At 41.9% G+C, this 17,249-nt stretch overlaps 1 protein-coding gene across 1 annotated transcript in view; it reads right to left on the reverse strand.

Annotated features, from left to right (window-relative positions):
- gramd4a (GRAM domain containing 4a) overlaps positions 1 to 17,036 on the reverse strand; it is a 41,244-nt gene extending 24,208 nt beyond the window's left edge. Inside the window, exons 1-3 of the mRNA XM_070928996.1 lie at positions 16,799 to 17,036; positions 10,538 to 10,751; positions 4,226 to 4,346 (exon numbers count right to left, since the gene is read on the reverse strand). Coding sequence (XP_070785097.1) covers positions 4,226 to 4,346; positions 10,538 to 10,751; positions 16,799 to 16,827 — 364 coding nt within the window. The 5' untranslated portion in view covers positions 16,828 to 17,036. The remainder of the gene's footprint in view (positions 1 to 4,225; positions 4,347 to 10,537; positions 10,752 to 16,798) is intronic.
- Positions 17,037 to 17,249: the final 213 nt, after the last annotated feature.

Raw genomic sequence — 17,249 nt, forward strand, 5'->3', positions numbered from 1 at the left:
TAAATGCTGATGCACCATTAGAGGAATGAGCACAAAACCAACACATACTTCAAGGTTTGGAAGGACGAGTTTCAGTTACTTTTGCTCCTATTTCCTAAACCGCCATTATTGTCATTTACCTCTGGGAAAGCATGTTGTGAAAACTGTAAGAGGTCTAAACATTTTCTTAACCTCTCAGTGAAAAAACTACACCAAGAACTCAATACTGAATACTGAACTGTGTGAAAGTGGAACTCATTCATGTTTTAGGTGTTGAGCTGATGGTCTCGTCTAGAGCAACTTTAGATGAACAAGCAAGATGTGCTGGCTGTTGAACTGTAACCTTTCAATTATGAGAATGTCTTCTATATGAACCATGAGTTATTTAGGGCTGCAAATAATTATTTTCATTATTGATTTATCTGGGTTTTTTTTGTTTTTTTTTAACAATTGTTAAACAAGTCCCACACTCAAAAATATTACATTTACACTGACAGCACAGAAATGCAACTTCCTGTTCTTGCAGTGTAAGTCACGCCTTTCTACAGTATGTTGTACCTTTTGGGACTGTCATTTTTTCTGTGATAGCCATTCAATGTATTTACATTCGGTAAATACCTCTCTATATGGTAGGTGGTGGGGCCTGCCATTCTCGCACTGGATTCAACTTGCCTACCAACACTCAAATGATTCACAGGAAACGGTGCATGCATGTAATCCAGCGTTAATATTTGTAATTTTATCTCATTGATATAAACCTGACTGTTAACTGTTCACTCACCTACAGCTGTGTCAGAGCTGAGTTAAGCTGCTGTTAACTGCAAACCCAAGATTTCCTACTGTGGCTTCAGTTGTGAAGCAGTCACAGGAAATGCAATGTATTTGTAAAGGAAAAGGAAGAAGATGCTAAAGTGAGCTGTCTGATGAAGAGCTGCAAGTGACAGGCTGCACACATCCAACTCCTCAGCAAGGTAAGAAACAATGTCCTGCTGTTGTGTGGAAAAATACTTGCGCCATGTGTAGCATGAAATCCGATCGCGGTTGGTCACGGCATGATGGAAAAAGGCCAATTATTATCTGACTTCCTTATCAAAACAATGTGAGTGTGTTCAGCTGTGTTGTAAATAGGTACACCAGTTGGTCCCCTGTTGTATTTCTGACTAAGTAGCAAGGAGTGTTTTCTGCCCCCAAAGTTCTGGGACCTGTAGTATCAACCCGCACAAACTATGGCTAGTCTTCTCACAGTATACTATGTTGTTTTCCTATATTACCTATGCTCCAGAAATGCCATTACACAACACATAAACCCATAATGTCTTGCTACAAGGAACCTTTTGTTTCACCCCACTAATCTCATTAGCCTCATCGACAAACTGTATATAAGCATATAAGTCTGTATTTATCTGCTCTCAACACATAACTGAGAGTAGGTCTTTCTATAGCAGGCTATACTGTGCGAGGAATCACACACCCTCAGCAGTCCATTATTTATTGTACAATTCCTACATAAAGCAAAGGAAAGCAGAGTAGAGTGCAAAGGAAAATAGTAGAAATAGAATACACAATAACAAGAGTGCAGGGCAGAGAGCTTGGGATTCCATTAGGTGCTAATGGATTGTCACGCTTCAGTGTTCCCCGAAGTACGATTACACCGGCCAGAGATAGGATGAGAGATTGACAAGCATGAGAAAAATGGATAACCAGAGGGTGAGAGAGGAAGGGAGAGGCAGCAGACGTCTACAAGAAAGCAGAGGGAATAAAACACAAAGCACTTGAGGTAATAGAAGAAAAAACAACATTACCCAGAGGTACTACTACCCTTTTCCAATCAACAACAGATGGCAACATGTATGAGGGTTCCTAGCCTTCGGAGTCCTCCCTACAAAATGCCAAGTGGCTGCCATCTTAGGTAGAGAACCTTATTTCTGTTCTTAACTCTTTGAGCCTATGAAACCGTCACAGCTGTTTTACCTGCTCGAGTGTTTATGTGTGAGCACATGTGTTTGTCAGATCTCAGAAGAATCTCAGAACATCACACTGCCATGTCTGACAGAGAGAAAGCATGAAAGGGAAAGGGAAATCAAACGCACGCTAAAAGAAGAGAAGGGCATAAATGAGCAAAGAGAGAGCAGAGACTGATCCAGAAATGAAGTGTGGGGAATGGCGGGCAGAATCTGAAAGAGCAGCTCAGCGGGATGGAGAAAAAAAAGGCAAAGAGAGCTCTAGAGGATTTTTTTAAAGATGGGGGTGGGAGGAAGTAAGGAAAGGGCAAACGGGAAGGAAGAAAGGTCCATGAAAGGAGGGCTCATGTAGTTAGCATCCTGACAGTGTGACAATGAAACCAGCCCTTTTAGCTCAGGCACAGGCATTATGAGAGAGGACATAGCCTGAGGTATTCTCTTTCACACACTCTCTCCCTGTCTCTCACTCTCTCTCTAATAGACACAGGGTAGGGGGAAAGAAAACTTCACAGTCCATTACACACCACAGGATTGTCAACGTGCTGCATGGTGCAGGACAACCAGTACCCCTCTCGGGAGCCATAACTGCAAACAGATATATATACTGCAAATAATTACTTTTTTCCTCTAATGCTAAACTACACTGGAACAGAAGACTGTCAAGATCAATTATAGCAGATTTAATTTAATTTAGTAATTGCTGTTTTATGATGTGGCCAGCAACAATACCACTTCTCGTCAAATCCATGTAGGCACTCTACTGTAGATTGCAAGGATATGTATGGCACAAACAGCAAAGGAAAGAATGAATAAATAAATAAATTAATAAATAAATAAATAGAAAGGTTTGTAGGGTAATTGAGGATGCACTGCTGCTTTATGGATGCTTCACCTCACAGTGGCCCTCTCTGGTATAGCATCGTAAACTGATTACCATTAGCTTAGCAGATGCTTGCTTCCATTATGCTTCCAGTGGAATTTCAGGGTTGCTAACATACAGTTAGCAAAACAGGATGTTACTGTTGTTATTGCCCATTCTAAATATCAGATTACATAATTCAATTTTAACTATAATTCTTGAATTTGGCAATGTTATTGGAATGAATATTAACAAACATTATAGCAAGCAGAGGAACCAAATACTGCTAACAGATCCAATTGGGTAATATTACCGCTTTCAAGTTGAGTTGAGCAACGCATTACTGCTTCATGTAAGAAGCATAATACATCAGGGTTTTGTTGGACAGCCAGTCTGTTGGAGTCAATTTGCACACAGCAGCCAAGAGCAATGCAGGAAACCAACATCCTGTGAGACTATGACACCACAAAGCAGACCGATATCACAGGATGCTTGTAGTTTAAAGCTCAGGCACACATTAAGATCTACTGTAAGAGATACATTACATCCCATTCATTTGCCAGAAGCTTTCCTCTGAAGTGACCTACAGTAAAGGCAGTCATCGTCAGGATCGAACAGGAGATAGGTGTCTCTAAGCTGTAAGTGCATCCCTTCTGAAGAAATAAATAAGAGTATTGTTATAATTTTTTATAATTACTTTTGTTTTCTCTGAGGAAATGAGACATCAGTTAGTACCAACATGGGGTGTCGAGGAGAGGAGATTTTCATTTCAGCAACACCTGAGTTTAATCAGACCCGCTCATCAAATAGAGGAGGCTTCCTGCTACATTCACCATTTGGTATACAATCAGAAATGTAGATAAGAAATTGTAAAAAGAGGCAGACTCTCCATAACACAAAGTCACCACAGCAAGACATTGAACTCACACTTTTTCCTCTCTCTTAGTGCTGCAAACAATCTGACCACCTACACTGTATAACCATGAGCTGAATGCCACAAGTTCAGGGCTTTCCTCTGGGAACTGACGAGGGATTGTGGGTACAGGAAATTTCTAACTGAAATTAGAGGTAGACGGCAGCTTGTGGGAAAGCAAAACCGTTTGAACACTGATCAACGCAGAGACAACTTTTCACTTCAGAAGGCACAATGTGAGCCAATGAACTGCCAGCATACGTTTGGTCTATCCACCCAACAACAGAGCAACTAAAACACCTCTTGTGCGATGACTCTGAAGACAAGATTCCTTAAATATTTTTTGGGGGATCTCAATGACCATTTGCATACTTGAACTGCAATCTCAGATAATAGCTCTAAAAGAAGACCAGAAAGTGTCTCAAACTGTAATCCAGGTCTGGTGTTGTGTGTGTATATGTGTGTGAGTGTGTGTGTGTGTGTGTGTGTGTGTGTGTGAGTGTGCATACTCACGTAGGAAATGTTTCTCCAATAAGGCAATTTCCAGGTGACCTTTCACTTCATTGAGTCGGTCTGACTCCGACCTCTGGAAGTCCTGGATGGCCGCGGCCATGGTGGGAGACCCCGAACCTGCCTGCACACACACACACACACACACACACACACACACACACACACACACACACACACACACACACACACACACACACACACACACACACACACACACACACACACACACACACACACACACACAGTACAAACACAGGCGAACATACAAATACCCATGTGCACACACACCCACATTCACATTCAGCCAAACACAAAACAAAGATGAGATTTGGCTTTAGAATTACAAGTACTTGACAACAAAATACACACAAGAGAGCACAAGTAGGGATATCCCATATGATCCAACACATATAAACACACACACACACACCCACAGAATAGCATTGCGCTATGACTCACGCTAACGTTTCCTCTCCCAGTTTAAGACCAGCTGGAGCGAGATAGGAGGAGGAAGGCGAAAGAGTGGAGAATCCCCCCTCTTCCGTCTACAGCAACACTGATGACTCACACACCTCTGACTAAGGGCTTTAACCCTGACACACAACTAGCAACACAACATGTGTGTGGGTAGACGGAGTGAAGACAATGATTGAGAGGTGACGACTGTGTGAGAGAGGACAGGAATGAAGGACACAGTGTGAGGAAAAAAGGGGTGCGTGAAAGGAAAGAGCGAGAGGAGAGGAGAGATGGCTGTGCTAGCGGATGATGAGCACTGCAGGTTGAGCATCACTGCTCGACTACAGCAAGGGTCCTTTAAAAGACTTCTGCCACACACACACACAAACCCACACACACCCACACGCTGCAGCAGCTTCTCCCTGACAGCAAGCAGCATGGTTTGTGTGTGCCTGCCTAGACACACCAGAGATGTGCTCGCTGCAAAAGAGAGAGCGTGTGAGAGAGAGCGTGTGAGAGAGAGAGAGAGAGAGAGAGCGTGTGAGAGAGAGAGAGAGAGAGAGAGAGAGAGAGAACAAAACTGACATTGACCTGAAAAAATGGGCTTTGGGAGAGAGCCAAAGCACAACAAGATAGGCGGGTGGGGAGACGGAGAGACACAGAGATGGAGAGAGTGTCCCTGAATAAAGATGCACTTCAAAGAAAACAAATGAGAGCCTCCTCTAGAAGTATGTCATGGAGAAGGAAAAAGGGTGTTGACTGAGAGAGAGAAATAGGAAGAGAAGGAGGAGAATTAAATGGAGACAGGGGGATAAAAGAGAGAGACAGCGAAAGAGGCAGACGAGGAGGACATGGTGGAGATGAAAGGAGCAGACGGTGGGAGAGAAAAGAAGTTTTGCTGCATTACGAGCGCTCGGCTCCAAAGCTCTTTGGCTTGGATTTTGTCGGTTTTGTTTTTTCAAAATGTCAAATCGCTAATGGCTCGATCCAAGGATAATACGTAACGTAAGCACACCTTTGTGTTGTTCAATGCTGTCGTCAACTCTCAGTCAGTCAGAACCTCCTAGTTATCAAAAGTAGGTCAAGCCCTGACGTCACCCTGGACGATTATCGGCTGATTAATTATTGTGATCCCCCTCTCCCTCTTTCATGACTGTGGCTGATGTGAGCGTAGGAATCTCACTGTGTCCTGCTGCAAAACTCCATCATCTCTTCCATGACATTCTATTACTGAATGCTGTTTATAGCACTGAGAAGACATGACCATGAAATGTATGCAAACAAGTGGAAATCATCATTTCATGACATTCTTAAAGCATCAATGTTGTGACAGTCACAGCTACTGTACTTTGCTTCACACCCACTCTCAGCCCTTGTATCATTTAGCTGTTATTTCTGCTGAAGGTGCACATAAGGTCACGTAGCACAACAGATTCTAAATGTAAGACTAATCTTCTCGGTCTGGTTCAGAGAAGAGGTGAGCAGAAGTTGCCAACACATATTTTCTGCATTGTATTATGAATCTGAATTGCAAATAAGCCACAATCCACAACTCTGGTTTTATGCAAACTGCAATCGCCCGCCACAAAAGAAACACAACAAATGATTAGATACATATTTGTGTGTGACAGACCATGACATTTTACTTAAAATACGTTTGATTATGACAAAATTCCACATTAACATATCCAGGAATGTGAATGAAAAAGTATTAACAAGGTATTCTGAAATGTTTCACCAATGATCAGTTTATATGTACTCCTTCGTGTTTTTTATATTCAAGAAGTCATTCAAAAGCTTTTACGAGCCCCTATAACTATAATTAATACTGAAAACACTTTCCGAGGGCATCCAAGTATTCACTGATAGAGACTATGGGTAGTTCAAATAAACCACAGAGCTTTTCCAGCCCTCCACTATGTGTCTTGTCTAGTTGAGCCACATCTCTAGGCACAGTTTCCACACTTAGACCACAGTGGACGCAGCTCTGCACCTCTCTTCTTCGGGTCAGCAATTTCCTGCTCCTGATGTTTTACGAAGCTTTCATCCTGACTCTATTCTGTCTTGCTTCACTTCATTGAGCTTGATGACCTCAGTTTGGCTTTTCTGTACGGAGACAGTGAGGATCTATCTGCCACCTCTTTCTTTGCCTCATGTTTAGAGATTTCCACTGACTGGTTCCGTGCTCCTCAGTCATCTGCTGTACTCCTCGTTTGCTCCTTTTTTCTCCTCATTCATCCTCTCTCTGTGCTCAGCCTCTGGGGGGACATTGTCCACTGGTTGTATGGTTTCCTCAGTGCAGACCTGACACAGAAATGTCTGGTTTATCCGAGAGAACAGCTCCAGGGATCTCAAATGCTTTTTACATACTCTTTCTTCTACAATGTGAAAAGGAGTGTGCTTTTTACGCCTGCAACTCTCTCATGAGGCTCGGTGGGAGTCTCACAGTAGGAGTGGAAATACAGAAGGTGCGATTTCAAGGCCTTGTTCTGCTCATAAACACACATAACACAAGAGACCTTCTCCATGTTGCACAGATTGTTGGTCCAGCAGGCTGGTGGTAGCACTTTTTGTTCAGCCATGTCCAATAATTAACAATTAACAGAGATATCTGGCCTGTCACAGAAAATGTTCTTTCACCATGGACACTGACAGACCACGTAGGTGTCACAGTACTTGTTAAAGCATGTTTTATAAAATGTGTGGCTGTAAAGACGTCCAGACAAATAGAGCATGGTAACTGCTTAAAAAAGGCTCAGCTGAGGGCATTCACAAAATAAAAGTCAGCTGAATCACTACAATCGGTCAATATCAGGCATTTATGGCACATCATGCTACATTACTATGCTTTCAAAGTATTCATTGTTTCATTGAGAAAATAAATCTAAAATGAGATTATGATAAATCCTCTGCTGATGGTGGAAAATGCTGACAGTGGAACGGATAATGTGGTTATACCCTACTTGACTGTTATATTATCTGAACTGCCTGTTCTACTTTCACTTTTATTTTTCCTGCAGTGAAACCACACAACCTGATTTCCTGACTTGTAAAATGGTACACATACCAAAACTACCTCAGAGGAACTCAAGTTTGTTACCGACAGTGGACCAGGAGTACAATTTTGCCATATTTTCACACTTTTAAAAAATAAGTCACTTTAAATAAAAATGAAACAGCTTTGAAATGAGAGGTATCCTCAGACCAGACCTAAAACCTCACCACACAACAGAAATCAGAACCACAGTGATTTAAGCAAGAGTCTTCTTGGTAAAGACAGCCACAATCCTCCAGAGCAGCATCACCAGCAAAGGTGCAACCACAGCTCTACATACAGTTAGCTGGTAAATGTAAATCCACGTTATTTATTCTAGGGTGGCTACTAACTCAGAACCATAAAAACATAACAGCTGGTTTGACTTTGATTTATATTTCCATGGAGGGATTCAGAACTGTAACAGATTACAGTGGTCAACTGTTTTTGGATTTTTATGCCATTGGAGAATTGATCCCTTTAGCCCTTACTATCAAACTGAAAAAAATAGACTTGACTTTAAAGCCTAAGGGTATGATTACAGGCTCAAGTGCTCATGACCCAGTGAGTTTCAGCATGGAGTGGCATGTTGAAGAGCTGTTCAGCACTGATAGCTGGTTAAGTGGCTTCTAAGTATAATTTCAAGTACACGACAGTGAGGCTTTGGGGGGCTTTTAAATTTGAAAATGGAATGCATCTAATCAAAATTTAAACATATACAGTAGGAAAAGAGATGTACATGAAAATGCCAATCAGGCTTCAGAAACGTGTTCGTAGTGTAGTTATTATTAGTCATTCAAAACATTAAGTTTTGGATTGAAAGGGGACTTCTATTTAACATAAGTTCTCAGATTTTACATAGCATCCACAATATGTCTTTTATAAGGGCAGCAGGTGTAATGAGGCAATCGTGAATGGATTGTCCTTTTATCTACCCAACTAACACTATTCAAGTCTAAAAAAAAGAAAAATGTGCTTTGATGTGAAAGTCAGGCCTACATAATAGAGTTATTCCCGTTTGGTGGTGGTTATCTATATGTCGATTTTAACATTAATGGTATATATGATGCAATGATCATCACTGTTTCAGCAATTATTTCTGTATTATTTTGTGCTTTAGATAAATGATACAATGACACAAATGCAGTGAGAAAGTCACCTGATCAAGCAGGAAAAGTGAGGAGAGGCCAGCGAGGTCGTATGCAGTCTGTGCGATGACTGAACACCATCTGCCCAGCGACATTCTACCTATTTAGTATGGATGACACAAGCTAGTTTGTCATAAAGTCTCAGTGCATGTATTCTGCAGCCAAAGGGCACACTCTGTCCTCTTTTTAACAGATGAGGTAGTGAAGGTGAGGTTTAGACCCAGGTCATGTGATCTAATCCTGGAGAGTGGGTAGACAGATATCATTATATCATTGCCGTCTGGGTGGGTTCCAGTATGCCAGTAGGGACTATGAAGGGCACTACACAGGGAGCGTGAGATTTCCACCAAGCAGTGGCATCTTTTAGAAATTGAATGCAACTGTATGCTTCGTGTGTGACGGTGTCTGTGTGTGTCCCAGCAGGGATAAGAGCTAGCTCGGTCTATTTTGGGGCTTTGGAGTGTGACTCATCAGTGCCGTGAGTGGGAGATGTCTCCCCAGTGGGCTGGTACTCACACAGGCAAACATCAGTGCACATACAGACATGCAACCACCAGCTCACAGACACACTTGTGCATACATGCAAATACACACACATTGCACATGAACACAGAGTATGCCATTTGCCAAAAGGGACCATAGTCAGCTAGATCACTGATTAAAAAACATTCGCCACAGAACCGATTAAAATACAATTTAATATAGTTTTATTCTTATGTGGGTACAATGAGGCCTGTTATGGTCTGATGATGATATTTTGTCTCTAAGTACCACTCATGTATCAACAGGCCTTGTGCAGCTCTCAATGGGATGTCATATCAGCTGTCTATTGGAGGTGAAACAAAGAGAGAAAATGAAACAAGATCCCTGGGGCCTTCATTCAGGAAATGATACAATCAAGTGACTAATCCGGTCTGTTTTTAATCCGGGTATCTTCCTATCAATGCATGTGCATGACGATGACGACAGTACTGGTTTTTAGTCAACCATGAGGGCAAGAGAGAGCTGCAGATTTCATGAAATATGAACAGTGTATAGTGTGGGAGGAAGACATGATCTGGATTTTTTATTCTCTTCATCCTGTCCATCTCCTCCCCTCCACACATCTCAGTCCAATCCTCTGTGGCTCAATACCTGTCCTCTAGCCTCCTTTATCACTTTCCCTGCTTTAATCTTTTCTCTCCCTCCATTTTCCATCCCCTTCCTGTGATCCAATATCTGTTCATCTCACCACTGCTTTCACTATTTCTACTCTTGTCTGGTGCTGATTGCCATCTCTATTCCATGTCCATCCTATTGAGAGATATTTATCACTGTCATCTCTTCCATTTTTCTTTTCCATGACACCACCTCCCTCCATCATTCTCCCTTTCTCTTCAGAGCATAACCAGAAACTAGTGGGATTAAATAAAACAACATAGTTTTGTTTTTTAGGTCTAAACATTTATTAAGCTAGCTAAGGAAGCTAACACAACATCAGAAGGGTGAAACAGTGGTTATCTCCCTCCCTGTGTTTTTTATGTTACAGTCAGAGCATCCTTTTCAGACGGAATAATTCATGAGCGCATTGAAAAATACATTTCTGTGTGTTCGTCCTAGCCAGTCATGGCAAAATGCGTATATATATATATATATATATATATATATATATATATATATATGGTGAGCACTCACAGGGTCTCGCAGGAGGTCCTCTGTGTCTCGCAGAGCTGCTCTGGGCTTCAGCTGCATGTCGTCGCTACATTCGTTGTCGGAGGCGGGTGGCGACTCGGCCAGATCAGGGAAGTCGTCTCTCGTCCTGGGGCCTCGAAAGCGGATCTTGTCCAGGCGCTTTAGCATGGTCAACACCGCGCACCTGGGCTTTACCTTAACATGGCGGACGGCAACCCTGTGGGGACACAAAACATGAAGGTCTATACAACATTTCAAGGCAATCCATCCAGTTGAGTTTTTCAGTCAAGTGGTTGACAGACCGACATTGCCATCCCTACAGCGATCCCTATAGCATGGTTAGAAATAACTGTCATCTTGTGATGTTTATTGCTCAGTATCAACTCGTCTAATTTCCATCTCCAACTATGATTCTTATGAAAAGTTCAATATAGACAATATATGACTTCAATAATGACACCAATTATTTTATCAAATAGGTGTTACAACTTTTTGGTATTTTATTCTGGAATGCACCTCAAAGCTTTCACTATGATCACTGCAAACTCCTGAAGTTGCTAACCTTGTCAGTGTTTTGTGTTTAGCACTCCCCTTCTGCCTACACAGGAGGATGGAACCAGTAACCCTGTTAGAGCCATGACAACTACATCCTTTCACTCCTCTGGCAAACAGTTGCCAGCAGCAGATCTGCTGACCTCATTTATTGATTTTATTTCCATAGTGGGAGAGATGGCAGCGTTGGCAGTTGTGAGAGGTTGTGAAAGGCTTAACGGTCATGTTTTGGTGTCAAGGGCCGCGGTGTAATGATGACAGATAGAACAGGGCGGCTGTTTGTGTCATCACACACAGAGTCACAGGAGTCAAGCTACTGCAGCGTTTCCCCTGCAGCAGTAGCCTGATACTGCAGTAAAATGAATCCCACTGACAAACAAAATACAGACAGCATTAATGACCTCATTAATGCTCACTAAAAATAAGACAACTACAGTACAAATGTGCCATAGATCATAATTAGCATGGAAATGGGAGCCAGTTTGAAACCACAACAGGTGCTAAACTGTTACTGGCAAAGCATCTGCAAGCAAACACTAATGATAGTCTCCTCACAGCTACTAGTTCACAGACGTTCCCGGCTTATTAAACTCTGACTGCACCCTAAGTGTTGCCTTTCCAGCCACCACCCCCCATTAAGTCCTATCTTTGAATGAGAAATGCTGACTGAATGAAACAACAGTGAGATTTCCCTTGTAGTACGACTCTACGAGGAGGTAATTCCTGTTTGACCGAATGCAGTATGTCAAAAAATTGTCACAACAATCCATCACTCCTTCCAGCAGCTGAGCACGGAGCAACTGAATGTGTAGTCAACATGCCTGTGTTGGTTTTTGACTGCTGTGATCTGTCATTTTGGAAGGGATTAAGAGTAGTTCTTCTTGATGTAATCCTCAGAGATTACTTAATCGGCTTGATTGGATGACTAGCTGTCGTGCTGCAAAAATGCTTTTCTGACTGATGAGCTCTCTGAGTGTGATTGGCTAACTGATAAGATGACTGGCTTGTTGTCTGACTTACCGCTAGTTTAACCTGCTTACTCACTCCGCTTCTGAAAACTCAGAAGACTGTTGACTGGCAACCTGGCTGTCTAAACGCTTAGACCTACCAGCCTGGTTTTCTCAATGCTTATACATTCCTTTAGGTGCCGCAGAAATCATTATAATCCCAATACAATCGTAATATACAGTATACATCCCTTACTTGCATATGTAAACCTTTGACTGCAACTGTGTTTTGATGAGCGATATACTGTATTTACATTATTCCTTTTACCTTAAAACATTTAATCCTGGATTATGAGATAATGCATTTACAAGCAGAATATCAATAAATTCACAAATCACAACAATTTTGAAGGAAAACACACAAGACTAACATTTCACATTCTGTTTTGCCATGTGGGAGGACATCAATAACAAAAAAAAGGAATAATGCTGGCATTGGTAACATGTTCACCATTACTATTTACTGGACAGAACATCACATTATCTGTGCAAATACTAACTTCAAGGTAAAAAAGAGGCTACAGAGCTGTTGAAACCAACTAACAGGTGATTCAGCTCTGCTGCCATTGTCAGAGACTGACAGTACTTGAGATGACGTCTGAAAGGAAAGGACATCTCATTTTATCTAAAATGTTTCCTTGATTCCTCTTTCCATCTTTTCTAAGATGCAAGGAATAGGCACAAGTGAGGGTAAGGTGGATGCAATTAAGGGAATTAGATGAACTCACAGATAAGCAGACAGATCGACAGGCATTAAGGCAGCGAAACGTTTTAGTGCATGAACATATATTTTATGAATAAATATTTTTCCTAGCCAACCCACCCACATGGGCACATATAAGTGGAAAAAAACAAGTCTGGTGGGTTGATCTTTCTTCGGTGAGGGGTGAGTGGAAACATGGTGAGTGGCAGCTTCATAAACACTTCCCTCCAGTTGTCAAGACACCTGTCACAATGAAATCTATTCTCACGATAACTACCTGAATCCAGTTACAGCCTGCTCAGTGAACCACTGGTCAGCTCTAACTACCTATGCTTACCCACCATAAAAATCAAGCCATAACAATAGTGACTAATGAAAGCATCCAATGCACATTTACCAATTTGAAAACATCCTCGAAACAGACATTTATGTTCAGAGTTCCATTGAAAAATGCAACAAACAAATCACACTCCAATCAGTCTGTAACTTATTCCCATGCTATTCCTCGCCTCCTTTCACTGCGGTGTTCTTCAGGCTACCTCTCCTTTTTTTGTTTCCTTTTTTAAGGATTTCTTTCTCCAGTCCAGAGGCAGTTTCAACCACAACACCGTCCTAAATAGAAGAATGAAAAGATGAAAAGAGAGGAGGAGGTGGAGGAAGAGGACGGGGCTTTAGCTCAAGGTCTGATCACTATGTGAATGTGCCAAAAGGGAATACACACAAACAGGCTTCATGATATATTTGCTCAGTTATGTACTCACCTACTCAGAAGTCATTGCTAACCCAACAGCTAGGGGAGCGGCTGGTGCAATCATAAAACATAACAGAGGGGCAAAGATATGCACAAACATGTGCATCTAAAACAAAATAACAATGAAGCAACAAACACACACACACACACACAAGTGGATAGTGTTTGTTTGTTACTGCATACATTAGTTAAGGGTGAGTAGCTTTACAAGCCCAGTGTGTATCCGCTGTACAAGCCTAATATGCTGTATCTGAACGTGTGTGTATGCTTATGTCCGTCTGAGTAATCTTCTGCTAATGACCCGTAGTAGCTGGAGGTTACTCTTGGTCACACCGGTCACACTCACTGCAACAGCCAATCACAGCTAATTCATGGATATCAGGCTGTAAGAGGCAGTCTACTGCCCTTTGCCCTACATCAGTGTTTCTCAATTTTATAAAAGGAAGACGATCATGTAAAGGAGTTTCTACTAGGGCTGAAATTATTAGTTAATCGACAGAAAATGAATCAACTACTATTATTGATAATCGGTTTATCATTTAAGTCATTATATTACATTAAAAACGACAAACATAGGATGGTTCCAGCCTCTGAAATGTGAGAATTTGCCGCTGTAAACTATACCCACTCATCTTACTTTAATAACTATTCAGGTGCATGGCCTGGGTATCTATAAGAAGATATCAGCATGGTATAGCCACATGAGATGTGAGTAGCTCTTTCTACAATTACACCCTATATAACTGTTGCCTATCAACCATGCATGAAGGGGAAGGGGGGGGGGGCAGTGGAAACAACCACATACTGTTGAGTCCAGTACAGGCTAGAGCACTCGCACAAGTAGGCCACTTACTGTGCAAGTGTATTTTATGGAACATTAGGCAGTCAGGTTTTGTTTTAGAATAACAGAAAGTTTGACAATAACAGCTTGTTAGATGGAAATGCCACGCTGTAGTGTTTCCGCTTTGGTGACTGATGCAAACCTTGTTTCCTTTTACAGGTGCTCTCACTCGATTGTGCTGTATAAACCCACGTAAGACCATCCTGTCCACATTATCCATGCTTGGTTTCTATAGAAACAAGGCAAGAGATTCACCTGTCAACTTCTACATATTTCATAAAACACTGTGAGACAGAGAGAGGGATTAATATGACCTTTAAACATCTCATCTGCCAGCACTGACCAGGATGTTCCAAGGAGTAGCGTCAACTTTTGTTTTTCTCACTTTTCTGCATTCATAATGAAGTGACAGGCAACAGATGGTCTGAAAAACACACCAGGCTACTGCCATGCTGAATAATAACTGCCTGTAATGAAACAAAGTATGCTGCCAGGTGCCGTTCTAACTTAGAAAGACAAAACAATAATGCCTTATAGAAGCAGCTACTGGGTATCCATTCTTATTAAATTGGAACACTGTCTCAATCTGGATACACATTGTTATTGTAAATGTCTTCATCAAGCCTCCTATGTTTATTTGATGTCAACCCTGGGGAGGAAGGGAGGAGAGTGTAGATATGATGAGCTTTAATTAGACCTATTAGCCACATTCTGCTCTGTTTGTAGTGGGAGGCTAAACAAGGGTCTCAGCAGAGTCTCAGTCAACAGATTTGGACACAAGAATAATAAAGAAATGGTAGGGGCTACAAGAATGTACTAGCTTTTATTTGGCCCACTAATGCAACCCTCTGGGCAATGTGTAGTTGGCTGAACAAAAATAAAAGTCAGTTATGGCGTGCATTTTTCAAAGCCAACATCATGTCCAGGTTATTTTTTTGTGGAGCTTTTGAATGGTACGCGTCATGTGTATGATGTGTTTGGCATTTATGTTGTTATAAACACTTTTAATATGCAAAATAAAGAGATGATTTGTCCCTCTTCTCTTGTTTTCTGCTTTTTACCTTTTTCTGAGACATGAGAGAACAAGTACACAACAAAAAGGTAGCCAATTTCCAGTGGCTCTGTTTACAAATGTCAAAGTACACCACTACTCTTCACTTCGTAATTACAGTACATTACAGTATGTCCTTGTGGCGCATACCAGGCTGGATTGAGATGAGTTCACTGATGTTAGCAAACATGAGTGTTTTAGAAAGGATAAAATGAATTCAGTGGAACTCCAGCATTAGGGCACAGTCAGACCACAGCTGGCGAGGTGACATTTACTCACACGCAGTGATGAAAATCGGGCATAAGCTGTAAGAGCCTGACAAGACTTTGTTGTTACCCTATAACCCTGCCCTTGCTCTCACTGCCTTGAATGCAGCATCCCTCCTACTCTGCTGCTATTATTTCACCATGCAGTTATATAAACAATGATATAAACAATCGATACTTCCTTAACAACAGATCAGCCTGCCCTCTCTCTCAAATTGGATGGACAATGTTGACTCAGGTCACCAAATTTGAACTCTGTGTGAGGCGAACAAGGCGGGATCACTTCAGGGCAGGAAACAAAAGCTGGTCCCACTCATATGAAAAGGAAATGATTAATCTTGGTTTGACAGCACCTCTTAGAACAGTACTCTCAAATCTCAGAGCTCAGAGCTTCCAACTGTCAGTGAACACACCAGCACTTTTCAAATCATTATGCACGTTCAGGTGCATTATGCAACTTTGACATTGAACATAAAACAAGATATAATTTTTATCGAATGTCTATAATTGTCTGTGACAGATATCAGGTCAAGTTTCAAGTATGAATGAAAGTAAGAATGAAACACTGAACCAATGACTGCCCAAAATTCATTAAAAATATCACAAAGTAGCCAGGCTATATATTATTATCTACTGATGGGGTTATTGGGGATGTTTAAGGGTTAAACACACAGAAAACTCGAAACGGTCCTTTAAAAAGCAGCAATGGACGTTATTTTAAACAACTGTATTGTAACGCGCGACCGTTACTTTGACTGTCCACGACTCCATCCAACGACGGCACAGTTTAACGTTAGCTAAACGGCATTGTTGAATACAAATGTGTCCGTTATGTTTTAGGCAGCGACTGAATTACGCTGGAGTTTGACATTAGGCCTCGAGTAAAGGGTTTCAATAAACCCTCAAACGGCCCGACATTTTTTTTTTATCTGTAACATTAGGAGACACAACATGAAAACCAAATAATCCGCAATTTGAATGACCCCGAAGAGACAGTGGGGACAGGCGGTTGACATAAAACAATACCCTTAATTTTCTTTTAACAATAGACATTTGAAGAACGTTACAAAAAGGAGAAAACGCGTGTTCTTACCCAGCACGTAAATCGTAGCAAAGTTTCATGAACACTGAGATTGCCTTTAGTCTGCTTTATCCGTCAGTACACCTGCTGCTCAGGACGTCCAAATTAGCGCCAGTCTCACGGCGAAAACGGCTGACTTGGTCCATCCATCCCAACAATATCCGCCTGTTTCTAAAACACCGACTAAATGTCGTCTCCTGCTGAGTGTGGAGCGGTTAGGCAGGGAAACACTGGGGGCGGAAAAAATACCAGTTGCGTCCCCCTCCTATCTGGAGAGAGTTTCCCTGGTCAGAGGCGCTGGGCCGTGGCTCGCAGATCCTAGCTTGCCTCCGTCTCTTGTTGATTTCGCAGAAACTGGCAGGGAGCAGGGCCGAGGAAATATCGTCAGCGCGCGGTGCTGCTTTCTTAAAGGGGCCGTCAGCGGAGAGCGGCGCTTCAGAGACAGGAAACACAGACACCTCTT

Source organism: Enoplosus armatus, chromosome 22, assembly GCF_043641665.1.
Source record: "Enoplosus armatus isolate fEnoArm2 chromosome 22, fEnoArm2.hap1, whole genome shotgun sequence".
Taxonomy (NCBI): Eukaryota; Metazoa; Chordata; class Actinopteri; order Centrarchiformes; family Enoplosidae; genus Enoplosus; species Enoplosus armatus.